This window comes from Portunus trituberculatus, chromosome 43 (genome assembly GCF_017591435.1).
Source record: "Portunus trituberculatus isolate SZX2019 chromosome 43, ASM1759143v1, whole genome shotgun sequence".
NCBI classification, from domain to species: Eukaryota; Metazoa; Arthropoda; class Malacostraca; order Decapoda; family Portunidae; genus Portunus; species Portunus trituberculatus.
This window is the reverse complement of record NC_059297.1, coordinates 13,929,529-13,954,410: the sequence shown is the minus strand read 5'-3', so window position 1 is coordinate 13,954,410 and position 24,882 is coordinate 13,929,529. Positions and strand designations below refer to the sequence as shown.

Sequence of the window (24,882 nt, the reverse complement as noted above, 5' to 3'; positions counted from 1 at the left end):
TTTTATTTTGAGATTCGTTTATGATTAGACCATTATATTGACATTAGGAAGGGTCCATGGAGGTCAGATGATTAGTGGCCACATTCTTCATTATGTTAATCCCCGTATAAATTTCTGAAGCTGTATAAAATCACCAAATGATAAGCAGAATGAATATGGAAACACATCATGATACTGAATGGGTTAATGATTTCCGTTAGAGCCTGTTAAGGGTAGCCGAGATAAGACACCGAAACGTTTGGTAATAGGGATCCAAGTGAATTGTTTAAATCTTATGGCATGGGTGCTTTATTCCCTTCAGTACTGAGACGCATATTTGCCTTTGATTTTTGGGTATGATTAGACGATTTTATTTGCATTAGGAAGGGTCTATGGAGGTCAGAAGATTAATGGCCACAGTCTTCACTATTTCAATCCCCATTTAAGTTTCTGAAGTTGTATAAAATCCCTAAATAGTAACTAGAATGAATATGAAAACGCGTCATGATACTGAAAGGACTAACAGGGATTGTCACGTGTATCCCTTCTGGCTCATTGTATTTTCTCCCTATATTCTTATTTTATTCTTATGTTTCTCTATAAAAGCTGTGACTTAACCATTGTAGGAAAACAAAACCGACAGCAAGGTTTGGTCTGTATCCAAGCGTGGTATCAGTTAGATTCTTCAGTACTTTGTAAACTAACATAGGAGCATTTCACCAGGAGACGAATCACACTCATTGGCGAGAGGGTGACGGTCTGGGTGAGGATATCTAGCGGCGAAGTCTGTAGCTCTCTCTTTTTCTTTTTCTCTCCTCTGCGTCACGTTTTTACCCACTAATGCAGGCAGTTATCAGTATAAAGAGTATTAATCTAATTTAAGAAGTTACTTTTACCCTCCTCCTCCTCCTCCTCCTTCTCCTCCTCCTCCTCCTCCTCCTCCTCCTCCTCCTCCTCCTCCTCCTCCTCCTCCTCCTCCTCCTCCTCCTCTTCCTCTACTTCAATTGCTTTTTCATAGTATTTGACAAGATCTCTCTCTCTCTCTCTCTCTCTCTCTCTCTCTCTCTCTCTCTCTCTCTCTCTCTCTCTCTCTCTCTCTCTCTCTCTCTCTCTCTCTCTCTCTCTCTCTCTCTCTCTCTCTCTCTCTCTCGTTTTAAAAACTAATTTTCGAATGAGGTACTACTTTCGCTTTCTTTTGTTTGTACTATATGGACTAGAAGAGGAGTGGAGAGGGAGGAGAGAGTTCACACAACACGCACACACACACACACACACACACACACACACACACACACACACACACACACACACACACACACACACACACACACACACACACACACACACACACACAGACAAGGTCCATCTCGCGCTAATATTCTTAAAGCTCCGTCTGTACTGCCGTCAATGTAAGGGACAGAGGGAGAGGAGTGCCGCGGACAAAGATCATTGTTGGACGCCAGAATTATTAGTCTAATGGACTTAGCCAGCCGGGGCAAGGAGCGAGGAGACACGGAGCAGGGAAACATACCTCGTGACGTTCCCAGCTTCCCAGTCTTCTTTCCTCACCCCTCCTGTCTGTCTCTTTCCTTCACCCGTCAAGGCACTGCATGGTTAACCTTCTCAGTGCTATGACGCGTTGCCATATTTATTCTGCTTACTATTAAGCAATTTTATACAGCTTCAGAAACTTATGTGGGGATTGAAATAGTGTAGATTCTGGCCATTAAACTTCTGATCTCCATAGACCCTTCCTAATGTAAATAAAATCGTCTAATCATAACCAAACTCATGGTTAAAATGCGTCCCAGTACTGAAGAGGTTAAGTCAGTGCCTCTCTTCTTTCTCGCCTCTCATCACCTGTGTTTCCTTACCAGTTTATGATTTTTTGCTGCAGGTATGGTTGGGTATCTCTTCTCGTCTCTCATTGTCCTTGCCTTCATGTTGCACTCATGTCTTTTTACGCCTCTGCTGCGGGAAGGGTTAGGAATACTGCTAAGGATCTGACGCTGCTGGTGGCTTGTAAATGTAAAGATCGTGGGAAATGAAAACAATGAAAAAGAAAAAGGATGGTGGTGGATGTGTAGAATTCTGTTATTAATGGTATTATGTTGTGTTTGTTTTCATGTCTATTGCCCATTGTGTGTGTGTGTGTGTGTGTGTGTGTGTGTGTGTGTGTGTGTGTGTTGTTTTGTTGTATTGTTAATACTGCCTTACCACATTTCTTTTTCTCGTGTCGGGTAAAGTTGCACACACACACACACACACACACACACACACACACACACACACACACACACACACACACACACACACACACACACACACACACACACACACACACAGTTGTTTGCCTTAACTGGTGTGTCACCAAACACAAGCCTTGACCTTAGCAGCCAGGCTGGTACTACCCCTCCACTCCGCCACCGCTGCCCACCCTACCATTCGCTCGACTCCATTTACTCGCCGCGTCTCATCTCGTAATATCAGATTCGATTCATCTTCTACAGAGGTTTTGAATTTCCGTTTAGGCAAATTTACGCAAGTTCAGAGCGGTTTCATCTGACGCGTGCGTGGGATTTCAAAGACAGATGGATGAAGAGAGCGCCCTCCTCAGATTTCTCGCGTGGGTGTCAGCCTATTGCTGCTGCTGCGTTGATGGCGTGACACTGCCAGCTCACCACAGCCACCCATTCGCCCTTATTCTGAAGCGCTTTAGTCTCTCACCGCTGATATGTTCACAGGGCGTAGAAATGAGTTCTCAAGACTGTTTCTCTTGTTGATACTTAAAAGATTTTGTATGTCACTAGAATTAGGAAAAAAAAAATCCTTAGAAACAGTTAAATTTATTTGTTTATTTGGTTATTTTTCTTTATAGTGTGGTGCGGCATGGAACGGTTTCAGAATATAGTTCTATGGCCCGCATCAAAAGTGTGCTATGCTCTTTCAACGCGACTGTTTTCAAAGGTCACTGAGATGATTAGTCGTGTTCTCAATAATGTTTTTCCTGTTCATAATGTTGATAAATCTTGATAAAGTGTCGCTATGATAGTAGAAAAAAAAAGCATTAGCAAAAGCACATGTAACTTCAACTACAGCCTTTTGAAAATAGTGTAGCTGCGGTAGAGAAGTGTTGCAGAATACAGACCTGTCATGCGATGGGAGTGTTGGCATCCCGACAGTGCCAAGGGAGTGCCTCAGGGTGCCACGCTGATAACGCCTGAGCTTCGTGGGCGTGAAATGTGAGAGGTTTAAAAGATAATATCATCGATGGTCTCTGTAGGTGAAGTGTCGCTCCACGTGTACCTTGCTCCCCCCCTTCCCCCCTCTCTCTCTCTCTCTCTCTCTCTCTCTCTCTCTCTCTCTCTCTCTCTCTCTCTCTCTCTCTCTCTCTCTCTCTCTCTCTCTCTCTCTCTCTCTCTCTCTCTCTCTCTCTCTCTCTCTCTCTCTCTCTCTTTTTTTCCTCCCATATACCAAAGTTGCCCATTCAAAATAGTTTTCTTTCATACATATTTTATACAGAAAACGAATAATTTATATAGAAAACTCATCCATTTGTTTTTCTTTAGTGAAGCTTCCTTTCCGACTTGCATAGGACAGGGTAAAGTGTGACTAGGACTAGAGTTGAGGTGCAGTTCAGTGTTTTCCTCGACTTCTGGCAAAAAGTGTTTAAAGAGCATTAAAACAGGTATACACTAAGAAGAGTTTTCGGATTTGTATCTTTCTCGGATACCAGAAGTCACAAGAGCAATAATATTAAAGTTTCCAAGACATTTTCCCATTTGACGTTCTTACTTTTTATTTCTTTCTGTGTGAAGAAAACTGACTAAGGACACACACAAAACATTCGAGTTATTACGTACTATGGTGGGACATCTTTGCTGAGGGTGTGGTATTTTTGTTTCTTCACTTCGCCCCCTCCCATTACTAGCGTGTGTGTACTCATGACTCCTGTGTCTGATGATATCACCAGTCTACATATTGTTGAGCAGCGTACGTGGTTGAAAAACATAATGAGGAGATGTCAGTAAGAAATTGCGTCGAATGAAAATGTTTAAACTAACATGTGTTGTTCTAGGACGTGCTTCTGACATTAGTGCGGTGTACATAATTGTTACCTTTTGATATATATGTAGCAGTTGTAGGACTTCCTGACTGTCATAAGGATGTACCACGTGGTTTCCATTGTGAGTGAAGCATGTTTGTTGGCGCCGTTGATACTGGACCTTAAGCTGCGGTTACTGCATGGAATGGCTTCTCAGACAGCAGTGGTGGTGATGGTGGTGATGATAATGGGGATATCAGTGAGGCAAGGAAGACTGCTGACATGAGGAGCACCGATCGCTAGCAGTACGTCTGGAACACCTCGACAGTATGGAGTAGCGTGGCGCGGGTGTCCCTCAGGATGATGAAGGCTCTCTTCCTCCTCACTGACATCCTCTCTTCATTGTAGATGAAGCGGCCCAGCTCTGTGGTGAGGCTGTGGTCGGGCTCATGGCCTTCATCCGCCAGGGTCGTCTTCAGATACGCCATGAAAATATTGAGCTGCCTATCCACTTTGTCCACAGACTCCACGTGTGGGTGGACAAAAGGAAAGAGCACCTGGTCCAGCGACAGGTGCTCGAAGGCCAGCAGACAATGTTGCAGCAGACCGTACTGCCGCACCAGCTCCTCGTGGAAGGTGCCAGGGGTATGGGTGCCTGCTGGGGGAAGCTGCGGTAGATAGGGTGCCTCCATCTCCCCAATTGGGTACTTGGAATCAGCTGTCTCCCAAGAGTAGCCCACCGTGTTTCGCACCTGTGGCACACGTGGGGACAGTCAGTAGACGTTACAAACACACACACACACACACACACACACACACACACACACACACACACACACACACACACACACACACACACACACACACAGAGTTCACGAAGAGCTAACTTAAGTCCCACAGCCTCACAGCATCACAGCTCTACAGTCACACAGCACAGCCTCGCGCACCATTGCTCCGCACATCGGTCCCTGGCAGCCTGCCGCCCTTACACACATGCTGCACCTCCAGACGAGCGTCACCTGCATTACCTTATAACTGTGGCCTCCGAGGCGTCACTGCCCTTTAAGAACAATGAACGTGGCTTCTCTTCGTCCTCAAGACTGTTATCTCTCTTACCCGTTTGTGTGTGTGTGTGTGTGTGTGTGTGTGTGTGTGTGTGTGTGTGTGTGTGTGTGTGTGTTCAAAGACGACAAACTCATAAAACTTAGTATGAGCATGAACCTAATGGACCTCAAAAAGAAATCTGAATGATATGAAAAATGTGTGTGCCCGGTGTGTTGAGACATCAGCAGTTGGGGCGCGGCACGCAACATGTCCACCAACACCACTCAGCTGCCTTGCGCCCTCACTCCTTATAAAAAAATCCCTCCATAGTTTGACATTCCTTAAGACCACTTTTGAATGATGGTCTACAAACGGTTACTGCATTTTTTCCTAACACTTGATGTGCGTCTATTCCTGAAACGTAAGCTGCGTCATAAACTCCTGCAGCCATGCAGGAGGCGGTCACGGCCCCTCACCGCGAGTGTACTCACAAATCTGTCCTTCATGCTGTCGATGTACTCCAGGCAAGTGTTCGCCTTTGTCACTATAGTTCGACTCCGAGAGCACTGAGAGATTCTCTGGTGAGGTGTGAGTTCTGTACCCGTCGTCACTCCCGTCAGTACTGCCGCTGCTATTACAACGTACACACCTGAAGGGAAGCAAGAACAGGCTGTAGTCAAGCGACGTTTGCATAACTAGACACCTGCATGTTAATGAACATAACATAAAGAGAACAAGAAATCAGGAGGACAGCATTGATGCTCCTTCCTATAGATCTATCTTCCATCCTTATTCAATCTTCTCTTAAAGCTGTCTATTGACTCAGCACTAGCACTCATGTACTATCAAATTTGAGAATCGTTTTGGATGTATCTTCATCTGTTTTGTCAATCATGAACCTGTTAGTTCTTGTCCTGTTCTGATCATCGCCAAACTTAGAATGATTCTGAATTACTCCACAACACAAGCCACGTTTGGGGTCTGGAGGGAGAGAGGGAGTGACACGTAATGGTTAATATCATTAACAGCAGTGAACTCGAGTTTATCAGAGTAAAACACTCACGCATCTTGGGGAGGCGTCTGGTCCTGTGTGGAAGTGAGTAGTAGTAGTAGTAGTAGTAGTAGTAGGTTGTAATTCCCTCTCCGTGGAAGCCGATTAGTATACCTGGAAAGTACACAAAGACAAACTAATTAATTGAACTGCGTTGCATGAAAAGCTTAACAAAGACAACAATTAATTATGAACGTGATAATTTCCTGTGCTTTTTATCTAAATTAATTTGCATATACAATACAATTTCTCTTTACAGGACAACTGTGTATGTGGTTATAGAGGAAACATGGTTTGTGTCGGTGTCTCCTCCCATGTGACTTGTGCAAGGAAGGAATCAGTATTGGAATGTCTAGGATCCTTTGAACAATCTTGCAGCTTTGTGGTGTCCTTTGTGCGATTAGCATGATATGTAAGCTGCTGACAGTGCCATAGATATTTTGATATTGCTTACTTGACTTGTTGGCTTTGTTCAGACTGGAAAAATTATAGCCATTTTTATCTCTGATTCTTCATTGTACTATTCCCAAAAGCTCGACACACCAATCAACGTAGTTATTTCATTTATTTGATATTCTTATTTCTTTATCCATTTATTTATATACTTTTCCTTCATCTCAGCAGAGGGGCTTGACATTGTTTGACTGTTACTGCTGTCCCGACAATGATGTTATCGTGCCTAGGATTTGTTGAAGTCTTACTGGTTCTTATCTGAAGGTGACTTCATACCACTGAGGCATAAAGAACATATTTGGCAATGGTCAAAATCGCAACAAGTTCAGTATTGTGACGCTTGTAAGCTTTTTTTTTTTTTACTTTGCAGTCGTATAATTGTGTGGAATTTCTAGTATATTTGTTATTGGTGATTCTCATACTTGCGCTGTATGTTTAGGAAATATTTTGTGCTGGTGATAGCGGGTTACATCAAAACTTTTCTCCTTCAAGTAGGTCGGCAATTCACAACACGTTTCTTGGTGCCGCTCTCAGGCTCATTGCGATCATCACCACTATAATGCTACGAGCCGTGACACACCTACAGAGAGTCCACAACTCTATTGGATGACATTTGAGTGTGCTGCATGAATGTATCACGATCTCGCTGCGACAGGACTGCTGCCAGAAATAAGTGTACTCTGCCCATACACTGTCAACTTCAGCAGTACAGTCCTCTATTAAGGTGCTGTGGTAGTGGCACAAAACACGGTTTCACTCTCAATGGTGCAGTCGTAGCCATAAGCTGAACAACCTGCCACACTTACTTCCATTGTGTTTATTTTCCATCAGTGTGAAATCCTCCCTTCGGCAATTAATCCACAAGCTAAATATCAGCAATCAGGAAAAACGTAAGAATTGTAGTTTACTAGACTCTTAACTGCTACTGTATCATTCCCGATGTTTGATGAAAATTATTGAAATAAATGGTCATTCTCTTAGTCTCGGTCTGCCATACCAGCACTTGAATCCTGGAGGGGATCTCGTCAGTATGAGGGTATGGCAGAAGACTAAGGCCAATAGTTGAAGGATATAGTATAAATCTTCAAGTTATATTTACAGCTTGATGATTAAAAATAAATGCACAGATACTAATGTGGGCAAAACCATAGTTGAGTGAACCTTACCGTTATGCTGTCTGGCGCTCTCATTACTCTGCCTCGGATTATATAGCAACAGTTACTTGCATCACGTCACGGCTTCGGGAATCCCCGGTATAGATGCCTAGGCTATAGTTTCCCAGAGTTATGTAATCTAACTGATAGCCATGAATATAGTTTTCCGTAAAAGAAGATCGCTGAGGAGTTCTTGGAGTCAGAGACTGGGACTATAAACTTCCTGACGTCTCTAACGTCAGCAGCAGGATCTTCCGGGTCGCGGTGATGATACGCTGAAACTGTAAAGGTGTTCCTTTCTGCCGTAGCCACTTGCAAAAGACCATTATGAGTAAATGATGAGTTACAGGGAATTTATAAATATGTGTGATCATGTAGTTGTAGTAACGTTAAGTTCTGTCATTGAAAACTGTAGGGTGTTGGTGAGTAACATCTGTTTTTCCTCAAAATTAACTCTGGTCTGCTAGCAATCCCTTTACAAAAATAATTCAGAAGTTCTTCGCAGATCAGATGATTCAAGATTGAGAAGGAGAAAAAAAAGACAAAGACAAACAAATAGAAACAAAACACGGTAGCTTTGAAAGTAAAAGTGACGGGTTACGTGACCCCTGACAACCATTGTATACTCTGACTATGTGGCTAATTGTTTACGTAGCGAGGGCGATCGGAAGCTTGGAGTAAACACAGCGGGGACTGTGGTGTTCCTGATCTTGATTTCACACCACGTATGCCTTCACTGCTTTGCCGCACGCCACCCATCCTAAGAATCCTCTTCTACTACTTAACGTAAGGGCACCACACTGGGGCAGCTTATATCCCAGGGGCAGATATACACACCGAATGCTACTAACAGTCAAGAGTTGGGATGGCTGGGAAGAGTCTGGAGAGGACAAGACAAGTGAGGTGTTGGTAACGGGCGCGGTGACTTATCTGAGGACTCCTGGAGTGGGGATGTGCGCTGATATGAATAATCTGCCTTGGGATTTAGATAAAAAAAAAGGATCGTGTGACATTATCAGTCCAAGTTTAATCAATCGTTACAGTGTCAGGTGGAATTGCTAGGCGACAAGAGGTGATAAAGAGTTTAATTAGACATTCCTGTTGAATATTTGTTTGGTGACGATGGTTATTAATACAGCCGCGTGACGGTGTAGATGGAGATGAAGATGAAAGGTAAGGTTTGGGTGACGCGACATGATGATGCAAGGAAGATGGAGGGGGAGTGTTATGGGTAGGATAGTAAAAGATATTGAACTTTTTTCTTTTCTTTATTTATTATTGTGTACCATGTGTGTTTATTCGTTTATTTACCTATTTGTTTATTGTTGGTGCTGTTGTTGTTGTTGTTACTTGTTGTTGTTGCTTGTTGTAGTTTTTGTTGTTCCTACTTTTGTTTTGGGTGATTTTTGTGAACGCATTATCTGTCATCATCCAATCTCATCATATAATATACCTGCAGCAAACCTCTTCAAATTCCTTCATATCTGTGTAGTGCCTGATATCATAATTGTATCTTATCATGTTATCAAGACCTGCACCTTCAGAAGCTTACCAAGAGCAGATCGCATATCCGGTGTGTGCGTGACATTAGCTGGGTGTCGTGACTAGATTTCTTGACAGTAAAAGTTATAAATGATGTCCTTGCTCTTCTCTTTTCTACCCTTCTCTCTTAACCCTTTCACTGCTACACAATATTTACCCATAATCACCTGTAATTTATTTTATACTCTATGCTACTACCGTCACTTACATAATTATATAACCTGAAAAAGACGAAGTTAGTCTTCCATTCTCTCTCTCTCTCTCTCTCTTTTTTTTTTTCACTTACTGTCAATGCAGACAATTATTACAGTCCTCTCAGTATTAACGCAAGGCGACCGTAAGAGTGAAAATGGTGAATTAGCATCAAGCAGCAACATTCATATATAATCATTTCGAATTGTCAAGGTAATCAGCAATATTCAAATGTTAAGAAGGAAAGTAATTAATGTTGAGAATCACCTCAATGCCAAGAATCAGTAACATCCTGAAATACCTTATGGTGCCGCATTGTCACCTGCCAACTTTCAATATTACCTTATTGCACAAAACACACCTGAAGCTCGCTACACCTGTACATCCTGTTTGTACCAACTGTCACCTCCACGACTCATTATATACTACTGCATGTTCAGCCCCACCTTCCAACTTGTGCGTGTTTACTGTATCGCTGCATCTCATCTCAGGTACTTGTATTCTTTTCCTCATAGTATACATGTGGGAGGTGAAATCTGCAAGTGAATGCATTGTTTATTTAGAAATGTACTCTTAGATGTTACGGCGTCTTATGTTGATTGCTTTTAATAGGTTCTTGTGGAAGTTGAGGAATTTTTAAAGTGTTTTCGTGATTTTAGTGAAAGTTTGATGAAAATTACGCACGTTTATTATGAAGTGTAGCCATAAGTATCCGACTAAACATTACTACGTATGATCTTTGGAAATATTTGTGACGAGGGGACAATGTGTTTCTTATTTTCTTCCATGTCTTTCCTTTATATTCAACCCTCAGATCAGCGCTACATGATACCATTGTTGCGGCACCTCCAATCACTTATTTTATTAATATATTCCCGATTAGCTTTCTCCACTTTCCTCTTTCTGATATGATTGAAATATTATCCTTCTCCGCTGATATCTCCGAGAAAGCTCGCATCTCTTCAACCTCCACTGTGTTCCCATATTGACTTGGGTTCCAATAATAAAGACGGCAAGTATATATTTATCTATGCAATACTACCATGCGAGTGTATGTTCAAAGGTTTTGGTGACTTTCCTTAATCGTATCTCGACTATTTTGAACACGCTGCTAATGGAATGTATTGATGTTTTGACGTGTTTCCTTACGATTCTTATAATAGCTTAACAAGAATTCTACACCATCAGTGAAAAATAGCTATAAAAACTTGGCTATTACATATCTGTAGTCTCTTACAAAATAGTCCCTATGGGAGAAGGAAGCGCTTCACAATTAATGTTTTTTAAGAGATGTCATGGTTTTAATGATTATTTGCATTGATTTTCTTCTATCGGTGAGAAAAATTACTCATGGAAACTAAACCAGTCACTCTGTGGCCTTAATGAATAGTCTTCATGAAAGAACAAAGCGCTTCAAAACACAAGATACGCCTCTGCTTACTTCCTTTCAAAGCTGAGTCTTGGACTAGGTGGCTTTGAGGTGCTTTCGAGTTGACTCGTAATTTCTGAGTGGGAAAAGTAGCTTAATTATTTAACTGTCACCAGCACCATGTGCTGTAGCACCGTACTAAATTACCTTAGTAAGTTTTAATGACGGTGTTGATGAATGTTTAAAGCGTTTAAGCGTAGGATTGGAAAAAATATATATTTTGTCCAACATTGCAAAGCCAATAGCGGACGTGAGATTTTTGCTAACACGTGCCACAACAAATTAGCTAAAAACCTCCTTTTCTATGCCAAGACATGGCAGGTTTACTGGTTACAATAAAGAATTACTTCCATTTACTTATCCATTTATTCATTTATTCTCTTATCATAGTATTATTCATTTTCGATTATACAAAACTCGTGCGCATTCCGAGTTTTTAGTAATGTCCTGACTCAATCATCTGCATCACACACACACACACACACACACACACACACACACACACACACACACACACACACACACACACACACACACACACACACACACACACACACACACACACACACCGTAACATTAAACAACACTTCCTGCAACACTACACAGATGTTACGTGTTTTCGTCATCTAGAAGAATATTAGCACAGGCGAGGGCGGGGGTTCGGGTGTATGGGTGATGAAGCACCAGCGCCCTGCCCACTACCACCGCCCACTCCGGCCCAGCAAGAGGCAGCCACTCATCCGTCCACTGGTGCTGCCCCGCGCTCCAGTCGTCTCGCCTGCTGGGAGGGGAGGAGTGGTCACGAGGGAAGGAGGGAGGGAAGGGAGGTGAGGTATTGTGGTGGCAACGCCCATCAGCGGGTCTTGGGTTAGTGGGGTATTAGGCGCGGCAGTGAGGCGATGAAAAGGTGGGCGGATGGCTATGGGATTTATGACGGGCGTGATGGGACATAACAGCGAGAGAAAGAGAGAGAGAGAGAGAGAGAGAGAGAGAGAGAGAGAGAGAGAGAGAGAGAGAGAGAGAGAGAGGGTTGGGGGGGAGGGTAAGCAAAGAGGCAAGGACAAACAGAAAGACATACAAATAGATAGATAAATAGGCATGTAGAGAGAGCATTTGTGTGTGTGTGTGTGTTTCACTGTTTGATCTGCTGCAGTCTCTGACAAGACAGCCAGACGTTACCCTACGGAACGAGCTCAGACCTCATTATTTCCGATCTTCGGATAGGCCTGAGACCAGGCACACACCACACACCGGGACAACAAGGTCACAACTCCTCGATTTACATCCCGTACCTACTCACTGCTAGGTGAACAGGGGCTACACGTGAAAGGAGACACACCCAAATATCTCCACCCGGCCGGGGAATCGAACCCCGGTCCTCTGGCTTGTGAAGCCAGCGCTCTAACCACTGAGCTACCGGGCGTGTGTGTGTGTGTGTGTGTGTGTGTCTTCAGCAACCGAAAATGTTCTTCAAGGGGGTGTCCAGTGCGCCGCCACACTTACGCTGTCCAGGGCCCCGGAATGGCCAGGTGTCCGTGCTTCCCGCTCAGGTCCCCCACCTGAAGAGCAGCGTGAGGCAGGCTCAGGGCTGCCATGATGACTCCGCTGTCTTGCGCTCTGAGGGGAAGCAACACAGACTTCAGATGTAACATAAATTAATGTCATCCTATAAAGCTGAGAAATAGGACGGAAGAAAAGGACATAATAAGAAAATTAGGGAAACTACAATAAGATATCTGGCTTACATATTTCCATGCATCATCCTCATCCATTAATTCATGATAGTTATTTCTTTTTCTCTTTATGACATCTAATACAGTTACGTAGCATCTAAATCTGACCTTTCTTCAAGAGAATAAGGGAAAAGAAGCGCTACTTAATGTTTCTGCTGCAGGATTGCTACAAGTTCTCTTCGAGACCTCCACTATAAGTCATCATGCTCGTGTCTCTTTGCAGGTCTTCCCTTGTATTCCAGTCCACCAAACAACTCACCTGTCGTCGAGGTTTATTGCGAAGGGATCGAAGTGATCTCCGACGAAGGTGCAGTCATTGCCTCTCTTCGCATCTCGTTCGTGTACGTGCCAGAGATGTCCCGCTGTGTCCGGCCCTCCTGAATCAACATCGTGCTTATGTCAGTTGATACTTATGAGAAACTCCAGGTGATCTCTTTTAGCTTTACAGTCTACTGGAAAAGATATATCAGACATGTGGAGTGTCCCTTGAACAGAACAGCTTATGCACTGAGTGAAGGTGCGTGTGCCTCACCTGAGTGGTGGAGGCGCATGTACACGCTGGTATCCGAGAACAGAGAGTCTGCGGACTGTGCCAGACGCAGCTCCCCGCTGATATTGCCTGTGAAGTACGCTGACGCCCGCACCTGCCTTCCCTCGGCCACTAGATCCGCGCAGCCCAGCACTCGCCACTCGGGGTCGTACACAGCCACAGCACGACCTGCGATAATATTCGTTTTGTGTAATGTATAAGAGATTGTTTTCATATCTCATCATATGGAGGCTCTTAGGAAATGAGAAATTTATGAAGAAATCAACAAGAAAATGTCATATTGTACTAAGGGAAAACTGCGCACAGGAGAGTGAGTACACGTCGTCACAATTCTTTATTAATTTTACTGATTTTATTGCTTTGTCTTAATTTTGGCATTGATTGTGGCTCAAAGTTTAAATTTTTGGTGTATTTGTATTTTGTTTCAATTCTTACTTCGGTGAGTTATTTTATGTATTGCTTGATTGTATGGATTCTATATGAAACACTGTGGTCAATAGATTATCTATCTATCTATCTATCTATCTATCTATCGCCCACTGCAGAATAACTAAAGGGCACGCGTGGGTCGAGGCTCACCAAGCACGCTGTGTCTCCCGAAGAGGGTGATGGTCGGATCCACCAGTGTAGCCACGGCCACGGATAGCCCTTGAAGTGTGCCAAACTTGCCACTCAGGTCCCCCGCCGGGTACAAGTCCTTTGTGCCTTGTCTTGGGACGGGCGTCAAGTCCAAGTCGACGCCCCACGGCTCGTAGAAGCGACGGGAGAGTCCCGTGCAGGAGAATCTATTGACGAGAGCGACTATTGGTTATAGTGGTGAAAGGTGTAATTATGACTTTGTAGCTAAAATGAGAAGTCACTCATATTTTACTAATTATGTGAAAATTATCAAGTGACCCTAGTTTCGATGCCTTTATTACACTATGGAGATGTTCTGATGATTCTTCTTTGCTTCTGTGCATTCCTTCCTCGTTTCGCCCTCCACCTCACCCACCTATCACCAGAAGCGAAGTTGTCGATTCCAAAGGCCGCAGCGTCCCCGCCGGACACCGTAAGGTTGATGGTCAGCTTGACAGGATCGAGTGGAGACACTTGATACAGCTCGACTATCCCAGCCACGCCTCCATTGCCACCTCGCCTCACGCCACCCTGTAGTTGAGTGTAATTTTTGCACAGCTACACTAAACAAAGGTGGTTATCATGAAGGAGGAGCTTCAACAGGAGCTTCAAGAACGACACTGGCCAATTCTCTCACTGCCTCTCTTCTTGTTTCCTTATGAGAGCGCTATTGTGAATGGGCTACTTTATTTACTTTATCTGTGTCCTTGGGCTGTCTACCTAAAATTTAATTAAGAAACACACACACACACACACACACACACACACACACACACACACACACACACACACACACACACACACACACACACACACACACACACACACACACACACACACACACACACACACACACACACACACACACACATAAGAAAATTAGAGAGACTACAAAAAATGGCTACAAGAATAGTTCCAGAATTTAATGGGATGGCATATGAGGAGAGACTAAAGGCAATGGATCTACCAACCTTGGAGCAGAGAAGAGAGAGAGGGGATCTGATACAAGTTTATAAATTGATTAATGGAATGGATGAAGTGGATAAAGAGAAACAGATCCTGAGAGAAGAATATGACTTTAGAAGCACAAGATCGCATAGTAAGAAACTAAGGAAGGGACGATGTCTGAGAGATGTTAAAAAATTTAGTTTCCCGCAAAGATGTGTTGAGACTTGGAACAGTTTGAGTGAGGAAGTGGTGTCAGCAAAGAGTGTGCATAGTTTTAAAGAAAAATTGGATAAGTGTAGATATGGAGACGGGACCACACGAGCATAAAGCCCAGGCCCTGTAAAACTACAACTAGGTAAATACAACTAGGTAAATACACACACACACAAGACATTAGAACTATGGGGAGGAATAGAAAACAAACATGTAGAGCACATGCCATAGTCCCGCTGCTTCCTAAGTTCCTCTTTCTTTCCTCCTCAATTCACTTGTACACACAGTAGCATAAACACCACCACCACCACCACCACCGCAAATTAACCCACCACGTAGGACTTGAAGATAGAGGAGGCACGGCGAGGTCTGGGGCGTGTAACCCTGGAGCACGCCACCACCCACTCCCCGTCGTACACCACCACGTAGACTGTCCCTTTCCGCGTCAGCTGCACCAGAGACCAGTTATTAGGAGGGACGTGTCTCATGTTTAGTCTGTGTAGTATTGCTTTTATTCGCTGCCTTGTCCACTATGTCCGACAGCTTAACATTTTATTTTTTTCTCTCTCTATCTTATAATCACCTACAACATTTTTTTCCCCCTTTATTGCAGAAAGGTTCCTTAAGTCCCACTGCTGCCGATAAAGCATCAAACTTACTTCTTTTTCTATCTGCTTCAATAAAGCAGTCTATTCACATATTTCTCTGAACGTAGAGAGAGAGAGAGAGAGAATGTAGAAAGCGGATATGTTTATTTTATTATTTTCATTTCGGTCTTATTCAGGGAATCTGATAAACGCATCACTGCTTTTCCTATACAATCATCTTGGTTTTTCAGTGTTTTACGTATTTCAATGCTTTGATGTGTAAACTTCCGTTTCCTTGAGTGTAATCTTTTCATATATCGTTTCTAGTCCTGCATTTGCATTAGATGTAGAAGACATATAAGGAATATATTATTGGATTGGTAATGGAGGGAATATTTGCACGTATTTATCTATAGACTGTCTCTTTTCTTTAATTATGATGCATGCTCCCGTTAGCTACAATGCTTGATTTACCTTTCTTAATGTGCCCCGTCCAAAAGATCCATTTTCTTTAGCAAGAAAAATTGTTATATGGAGGGGAAACTGCTGAATGACAGTTTACTCGTTTACGTCTTGACAACCGTGTTTTGAAGGCAAGATTTTCACCAACACATGGAACAGTGTAAGGAGGCATCCTGACATTATCTCAATATAACCATAGTCTCATTTTGATGGATGGACGGCTAAAAGGAAACAAACACCCATGAAACTATTCCAATAATCTGTATTGCTTTTCTTCTTAAAATAATTGAAAATTGACTGACTCACCACGTCACCACAACACCTAGTACCGCCAGGCTTACCGCGTTGAGGTCCGGCAGTCGCTCCAGCTGGTAGTGGCGCGTGTGCCTCGCCTCATGGCCGTGAATGGGGATGGGCTGCAGGGCTTCGTGCACCAGCGTCCCCGGGAAGGGAGCGAGGGAAGAGCAGCCGTCCCTCATGTGTTGTAGCGAATCCCCCTCGCTCTCGTGCTTCCTGCAGGAGGTGAGTGTGGTGTAGCCAAGAAACATCAACATCATCATCATCTCACACCACATACGAGTAGATAAACAGAGAAATAGACAGGTATCGATTAACTATAAGATCCATTTAGTTAAGGAGTTGGACCAGTGCAATAAATGTAAGTGAAAAAAAAAAAAATAGCCAAGATGTGACTCCCAAAATGCAAGCCAAAGAGTGTTTCTAGTATTTCATCTGTTACAGTATATTCCTCCCCAAAAAAAAAAAAATAAATAAAAAATAGTAATAATAAATAAATAAATAGATAAGTAAATGAAATTAAGAATGTTCTCAAATATATCATAATAGCAAAATAATTAAATGCTATTTTTGTTTTACAGTAATATGTTTGTAATTAAGATGAACATGGCATATTCTCTGACAGGCATATGTAAGTAAATTGGACGATTGGAAAAATGATGCGTGCTTATCTTGACGTTTCTGTGCTAGGAAATCTGTAATTCTACCGAAAGAAATGGAAATGGAAATAATTAAGTGTTTTTCCATCTATCTGCTGCACATGTATTATAAAATTATGACGTAAGAGAGATAAGATAAATGATTAGCTTCACTACATCGTTCAAGGAAAGTGAAGTAAGCGGAGGTTGGAGATGAGTGAGGAAGAGTCTCACCTAGCGAAGAGCCTCCATTTGAGAGTGAGGGGCGACGCCATGCGAGGACTGACGCCCACCATGTTGATGCGGACCCCTGTCACTGCCGCAGGCTGTAGCTCAACCTGAAAGTTACGCGTATTCCCAACACAGTGGTGAGTAGGTGCACAATAATGATTTCCTCGCAATTATTGAATGTTTAACTTTATCGTCAAATTGACTGTGCATATAAGATTTCTTTTGACCTTAACTCATTTATTTGATAACTTTAAACTCTTAACTGCTATGACTTCTACTCAATTTAGATGAAAAAGTTTGATGAAAGTTTAGGGAATCAATTTGAAAACCTCTCTTAGCAAAATTAGTGACCAGATCTTTTGGAGTCGTAATTTTATCCTTGTTCAGTGAAATTGTCTTGATATACTCAAATGCATGCAAGCTATTCACGTCATCAATTTTGTTAGATATCTTAGTGGCCGTCTTCTCAAAAAATATTATCTGAGGAACCAAACTGACCTCGCCCTTCTTTTTCTCGTCTTCTACCTGCGACGACTTCCTTAGCATTCTCAACACCTTTCTTTCTCACTTTGACAGCCAGCCTTTAAATCCTCCTCGTCTGCTATCATGAAATTACTCATCTAAACACGAACACACTCCTGACCATAACACCCTAATGTCACTTCTTCCCTTGATATTGAAACCCATTTAATTGAACTCAATTCGACTTACCTGTCTGAAGAACATGGTGCCAGCAAGGGCGGCCACGAAGCGGGCAGTGTAGGTCGTGGCGGGAGAGGGGGTGGCAGGGGTGAGGGCGGCACACACGACCCGTAGCGTTAAAAGGGACTTCAGGACCAGAGGTCGATCCAGAAGGCGCCACAGCTCGAGACGTCCCACACTCACCACACTCTCGCCCTCCAGTAGGCCGTGTTCGTTACTCAAGTCTAACAACCTGAGGATGGGGCAGAGAGAGAGAGAGAGAGAGAGAGAGAGAGAGAGAGAGAGAGAGAGAGAGAGAGATTAACCCCTTTAGTACCATGACGTGTTTCCATATTCATTCTGCTTACTATTTGTTGATTTTATACAGCTTCAGAAACTTATGTAGGGGGATTAAAATAGTGAAGAGTGGCCATTAATCTTCTGACCTCCATAGACCCTTCCTAACGTCAATAAAATGGTCGAATCGTACTTAAACTCAAGATGAAAATGTGTCGTAGTATTGAAGGAGTTAAAGTGAAGAGCTGACTAAAAATAAATCTTCACAAATTCGACTCAAAAGCTAGATAAATATATGTACAGAATGAGACAACCCTACATACAAACACACATCTCACAACCTACACGGAATATGCTTCATTTCACTACAGAATACCGCTGCGCCTCTTCGCTCGTAAAGAAACACTTGGCGGAATGTAGTTGCTCGTAATATATGAGTTCCTTCTTTTGCACACTGAATGGCACTGAATGGGAACAATGCAGCCATCGCCGTGTTGAGGCAAATTGTCCAGGGGTGTGCAGAGCTTTCCATTAACTTTCTAAGGTGATGGTGGTGGTGGTGGTGGTGTCAGCAAAACAATACTGGTGCAAATTGTACTTCATCATTCGGCTTGTTAAGGAGAAGGAGAGGGAGAGGGAGAGGAAGAGGGAGGAGGGAGGAGGGAAAGAGGGAAAGAGGGAGGGAGGAAAAGCGAGGACGAGGGAGGGAAGGAGAGAGAGAGAGAGAGAGAGAGAGAGAGAGAGAGAGAGAGAGAGAGAGAGAGAAGTGAAGGAAGGGAAGGTAGGGAGAGAAGGGAAAGAAAGGAGGGAAGGAGAGAGGGAAAGAAAGGAGGGAAGGGAGAGAAGGAGAGAGAGAGAGAGAGAGAGAGAGAGAGAGAGAGAGAGAGAGAGAGAGAGAGAGAGAGAGAGAGAGAACACGTGTGCTGAAACTTTAAGCGCAAATAAAGAAACGTCAAACTGTGAAAAAAAAAATTGAAGAAAGCACCATTCGTTTTCATTCATTCATCTTTCTTCTTATGGGAGACGGAACACATTTATCGTATTACATTTTTTCATTTTCTTACATTCTTTTCATACCTCTCCATCTGTACATCTAAAACCATCAACCTGCGTAGAGAACAATAACAAAAAGAACAGTACCATTTAACATCCCCGCGATTGCTATAATGCTGTATTAGAAAAAGGAGAGGGAATGTTGTGTTTTGTAGCTCCAGACACAGGCATCGGATGCAGAACACCGGAACTCGGGCGGTGAGGTGGTGAGACAGACGGTGAGGAACCAGTGAAGTGCGCGGGAACATAGAGAACGGCGTGGTGAAGGGGAAAGTGTGTCTCGTCTGCTGCGCTCATAGGGAGTAACAATGGAGGAATTATCGCGCAGTGACGAGGAGAAGGTTAATGTTATCACTCTCATCGGAAAGTGGGGAAAGTAGAGGTGAGGTATGGGGGCTGCTGGAGGTGAGGAAGGCAAGGAAAGGTATGGGCCTAGAGTGGTGCAGGTTACAATACTTTGTTTTACATCTTGCGTATTGTTAGGAGAGGACGCTACTTGTCACAAAGAAAAAGAATAAATGAAAGGAAAGTAAAGATTCCTTAAGCAAGGATCGTATTTTTTCAGCCTTTTCCGCTATGTATTTATAAAGGATGTACAGTAACAGCCTCTAACACGCGGCACTGGCCTACTGTTCCCCTCTGCCGTCTGCCCCTCTCTCCGTAGAATAACAGGTTTATAATTCCCTTTCATTTGCATTGCCATCTAATTAACTCTTTAGTACTGAGACTCATTTTTACCTTGATTTTGGGGTATGATTGGACGATTTTATTTACATTAGGAAGGGTCTATGGAGGTCAGAAGATTAACGGCCTGAGTCTTCACTATCTTAATCCCTCACGTAAGTTTCTGAAGCAGTATCAAATCACCAAATAGTAAGCAGAATGAATATGAAAACGCGTCCTCGTACTGAAGTGGTTAAACATAATGCATAGTACGTGTGTATGTGTGTGTGTGTGTGTGTGTGTGTGTGTGTGTGTGTGTGTGTGTGTGTGTGTGTGTGTGTGTGTTTACCTAGTTGTATTTACCTAGTTATGATTTTACAGAGCCTGGGCTTTACGCTCGTGTGGCCCCGTCTCCATATCTACACTTATCCAATTTTTCTTTAAAGCTATGCACACTCTTCTTCACTCAAACTGTGTGTGTGTGTGTGTGTGTGTGTGTGTGTGTGTGTGTGTGTGTGTGTGTGTGTGTGTGTGTGTGGGTGTAGGTGGGTGGATGGGGTGGGAGTGGCCGTGCCCTAGTCACCTCAGCCTCCCATGTCCGGAGCGTCTACCGGATGTTAAGTTTGCTTCAGCTCGACCACAGTTTGCTCAACTCAGCCTCGTAAACTTGACTTAAAGGTTCCGCTGACCTGGAGCTTGGAGGATGGGCTATCACACACACACACACACACACACACACACACACACACACACACACACACACTAATAAAAACTCACTCTGCGCCGTAGTTCTCCGGGACACATGCCTCGTAGGAGCCACTGGGGTGCTGTAAACCTTCCACACGAACGCCTCTCCCTTCACGGTGCCCTTCACACTGGCTGCCACTACCACCTCCCCATCAGAGGACTCCAAGAAGCCTACCTGGCCCCTCAGTCCCTTCTGGTCGAACTCCGCCACCAGGGAACCCCAGGACCTGTCTGTGCGAAGGCCGGGAAGGGTGTTAGAGGTATTGGAAAGAAGATTGGCAGGACAGGCAGATAGATATATAGATAGTGACATGGGTAGGGAAGTAGGTAGGTGGATAAACAGAGAGCTAAATTGATAGATATATAGATAAATAGATAGATAGACAGACAGATCGATGGAAGGATGTATAGGTAGATGGATGGAAAGATAGATAGATATATAGATATAGAGATATAGAGATAGACTGACAGACGAATAAATAGACAGACAAACATACAGATAGAGAGGCATTCAGAAAGATAGATAACTAAATCGTGTGTGTGTGTGTGTGTGTGTGTGTGTGTGTGTGTGTGTGTGTGTGTGTGTGTGTGTGTGTGTGTGTGTGTGTGTGTGTGTGTGTGGTGATAAGTATAATTTTGATTATCTCTACACAAAATGATCCTTCCTTAACGCACACATATTATCCTTGTGTGTGATTTAGGCCAACAAAAGCTTTATTTCATGTATTTCTACATTCCTACTTCGCACTTTGGTGGCCATGATGCGTCACCCAAGCAATGCCCGAGAGAGAAAGAGAGAGAAGGAAAGTTCAGTCTGCATCACATTCATTTTAACATTGCAGGCTGTGATAGAGTTTATACTGTCATTGGATGTTTTATTTATGTGTTTTTACTATTCATTTGTTAATTGATTAGTATGCATATTCGTTTATCTATTTATTTGTTTATGACTTTTTAAGGAATGCTTGTTAGAAATCGTGATTTAGAACAGAGGTCTGATGAAAGTGACTACGTTGAAGTTATATAGTTTAGTTTAATTCTAATGCATTTCTTTTCCATCTTCAGTGGAACATTGCTGATAGAAAATAAAAAGTGTAGCGATAAGTAAATCACGACCGAGAAGACAAGGCGAAAGTTAGCATCAAACTTTACTTCATGTTTTATATTCACATCGCGAGTAATGATTAAAGCACTTCGTATCGTTCTAGGGTTGGTCCACGATAAAACAAAAACAATGAAGGTGATGAGCGTAGCATCGGGCAGACGTCCACGCGTAGGTTTGAATCCCACCACGTACTGCCTTGAAACTATGCCATTTGTCGAGTGGTTTAAAGTTACCTACATGTCACTATGATACCCAGGTTCTAGGTGGTTACACCAAAAATTTGCTTGAGTGGTGATGTGGGCCCTAACATGGGTACCACTATAAATAAAAATTCTATACATCCTCTTCAAGTATATCTACAGGCACTATAGAAAAAAGAAAAAAAAATGTGAGGAGTGAAACTGAAGACCCGTCCCTGACCCGCGTGTCTCTCCCGGCAGACAATAATATGTTCCATACCGGAGTGATCATTGGTATTGTTTCCGTGATTGACCTTCACCTTGTGCCATTGTCGCCTCAGTGTTGTCGCTCAGTGGTTACCTCTGCCTCCCCACCTTCCTGTCAACCGCGACTATTTCAAGGAAGGATTAACGCCACACACACTGAAGTAATTTTCCTGACCATTCACATTTGGAAGAGTGACAAATAGATAACTTTTTCTCATCGGCAAAGAGATCAAATAATGATGATATGGACATACTTTATCTAAGGGCTTAGGATAACCACGATACTGTTTGCAGTATGACTTCAGTCTTCATGAGTTAGACTTCAAAAAGGAGATAGGGTGATGGAGTGTTTTTTCCTTGGTGAACTGTGTTATGATTCTCTCTCTCTCTCTCTCTCTCTCTCTCTCTCTCTCTCTCTCTCTCTCTCTCTCTCTCTCTCTCTCTCTCTCTCTCGCTCCTTTTTCCCCATTGACTTATCTCATCACTGCATAACAAAGTAATTTTGCTTTCCTCTCTTGGTCAGCATCTGTTGTACTTACATGAAAATTCAGCTTGTGACAGCTATCATGATGGTGAAACTCCAGTAAGTGCCGCCACACAACAGTGACAAGTGACACCATCGCGTGTGGCACATACCCTGTCACGCCTCTAGAAAGTTTAAACACCTCGCCTATGTTAAGGTGTGGCAATGTATTGGAATCTCATCGATAGCAGAGAGCGATTAGCGATCACAATGGTGGGAAGCGATGATGGGCGTGACCTTGAAACTGGATGGGAGGGGCGCCTGTAGCTACTTTTATAACGTACTGCAGACTTTTGCTTTCTACGGCGTCAGCATCTCGTGTTATTTTCAGTATTCAAATAGAGCGCGCTTTTTCATGGGTTGTTGTACGTGTTAGTGTTAATAATTCACCACATTTTAAGAGTATCATGTGCTGGATTCGTGACCGCCAGTTATGACATTCTGGTGAGAGTTAACAGTTCATGCACCTCGATCTAAGGACCTGTGGTGCTGCAGTTCAGATTTTTCCTTCACTCACTACGTTCCTTTTTTAAGTTAGACATTAAATTTATCAGTGAAGACCATTGCAACAAGAAATTGTCACTACCCCTATCTTGTGTGTGTGTGTGTGTGTGTGTGTGTGTGTGTGTGTGTGTGTGTGTGTGTGATTAATTCACAACGGTAGTCTGCTAGTCAGCCAGCCATTCTTTCCCCTACGGAAAGAGCTCAGACCTCGTACTGTTTGTGATATTTTAACTACTTATCTGATTTTATTCTTTCTTATGTAAAATGGTCACTGGTCCAGAGCAAGAAGGGAGAAAAAGGTCCAGTGAGGTGTTAATTACCCCAGATTTTCAAAGAATTCCTTCATCATACTATGTATATTTACTTATTTTGTGCATACATACAAACAGACTAACAAAATTTTAGCACACACACACACACACACACACACACACACACACACACACACACACACACACACACACACACACACACACACACACACACACACACACACACACACACACACACCTGCACAGCCGCACAGCAGTAGCCACAGGAGCGGGAGCAGCACAGCAGCATAGGTCATCTCGGTGACGTTCCTTAGGCACTGTCCCGGCGCACTGCAGCTGTCCTGCCTCGCCCGCTCACTTGAGGCCTCGTGTGGGGCTCCCTCCAGAGTGCATTGGGAGTAGAGAAGCACATCCACCAAACCTCGGGGGTGGCGGCGCGATGACGACGAGAGTGAGGAAGGCAAGCACTCACTCGGATGCAAGCGTGGCGGAGGACGCTCCACGACTGGCGAATATCTCTGCCTTACTCCTCCCGCGGCTTGGCTCGGCGCCCCGCCGCGCCCCGCCCCTACCTTCACCTCGCACTCCCACGCCTCACCACTAACTACAAGGTCTGGCACCTACCGGACGCTGCCGAAGCCATGTTCCGATAATGAAGCGAAGATTGGCTCATCCGGAGATTCCCTTCTCTTGGCCAGGCTCCCTTCCCCGCACGAGGTCGCGCCATGTGCCTTTCTGTCACCATTGTATGAACAATGGTGCCGCTCATCCATCTGCATATGAAGCTTAGTCGTCTGCTTTGCGTAACGGGATGTTTTGCTAGTAGTGATGCCCAGTAACGTGAGGTGAAGGGAGAGATGAAGATATCTTCCTCAGTAAAATTTTGCTTGGTATTGTCTCAACCAGCCGTTCATTTCAATGGTTTGAGCCCCGGAAATGGACGTGTTGCTCTGTGCAGGGGACTAGTTCTCTTTCCCTGGTGTTAGAGCTCACTGAAATTCATGGTATGTTCTAAGTCTTGGGCTGAGTTGCATATTATTGATTGCCTTTATAAATCATTGTTGCCTTTTAGTTATTTTGTACTTCTCTGTTTTATAAGTTTGTTCTAGTGCCAGCCACATCAACTTACGTATTTATAGTGTTCTCATCTTTATCTTTTTGTTAATGTCCGTTTTGTTTACGTATTTGTTTACGTCTCCTCGGTGACCAGTCTGTCCTCTGATAGAACTGAGGATTTGTGGGTGAGTAGTTCACTCTAATAACAGAAGTGGGACGAATGTCTTCATTCCCCATTGTCATTCACAGAGTCACGTCCTTCGAAGCTGCAACTCTGACACCACTTCATGACACGCCTCGTTCACCCGACATCCTTCGCCAGTCTTGACATACGGCCATGCACAGCCATGCGTTATGTCAGCTCTTCTC

At 43.5% G+C, this 24,882-nt stretch overlaps 2 protein-coding genes across 2 annotated transcripts; both read right to left on the bottom strand.

The window, feature by feature from the left end:
• Nucleotides 1–3,449: 3,449 nt before the first annotated feature.
• LOC123518440 lies at nucleotides 3,450–6,228 on the bottom strand. Its single transcript, XM_045279254.1, has 3 exons — nucleotides 6,132–6,228; nucleotides 5,560–5,717; nucleotides 3,450–4,776 (listed from the first exon to the last, which is right to left on the bottom strand). The coding sequence occupies exons 1-3, from the start codon at nucleotides 6,133–6,135 to the stop codon at nucleotides 4,324–4,326; spliced, it is 615 nt and encodes a 204-aa protein (XP_045135189.1). The 5' UTR covers nucleotides 6,136–6,228; the 3' UTR covers nucleotides 3,450–4,323.
• A 4,944-nt stretch (nucleotides 6,229–11,172) lies between these two features.
• Nucleotides 11,173–24,030, bottom strand: LOC123518438. Its single transcript, XM_045279252.1, is given in 13 exon segments — nucleotides 11,173–11,667; nucleotides 12,393–12,506; nucleotides 12,882–12,999; nucleotides 13,155–13,340; nucleotides 13,752–13,957; nucleotides 14,167–14,321; nucleotides 15,284–15,400; nucleotides 16,342–16,513; nucleotides 17,170–17,273; nucleotides 17,878–18,100; nucleotides 20,638–20,674; nucleotides 20,677–20,838; nucleotides 23,696–24,030. Coding segments are annotated over 13 exon segments (1,821 nt in total). The 5' UTR covers nucleotides 23,754–24,030; the 3' UTR covers nucleotides 11,173–11,498.
• Between the last annotated feature and the right edge of the window lie 852 nt (nucleotides 24,031–24,882).

What these genes read in the sequence shown, in the direction of transcription:
- LOC123518440 (XM_045279254.1), bottom strand. An exon ending in ACAGCATGAAGGACAGATTT is followed by an intron (nt 4,777 to 5,559) that starts GTGAGTACACTC and finishes CGTGTGCCACAG; the next exon opens with GTGCGAAACACGGTGGGCTA.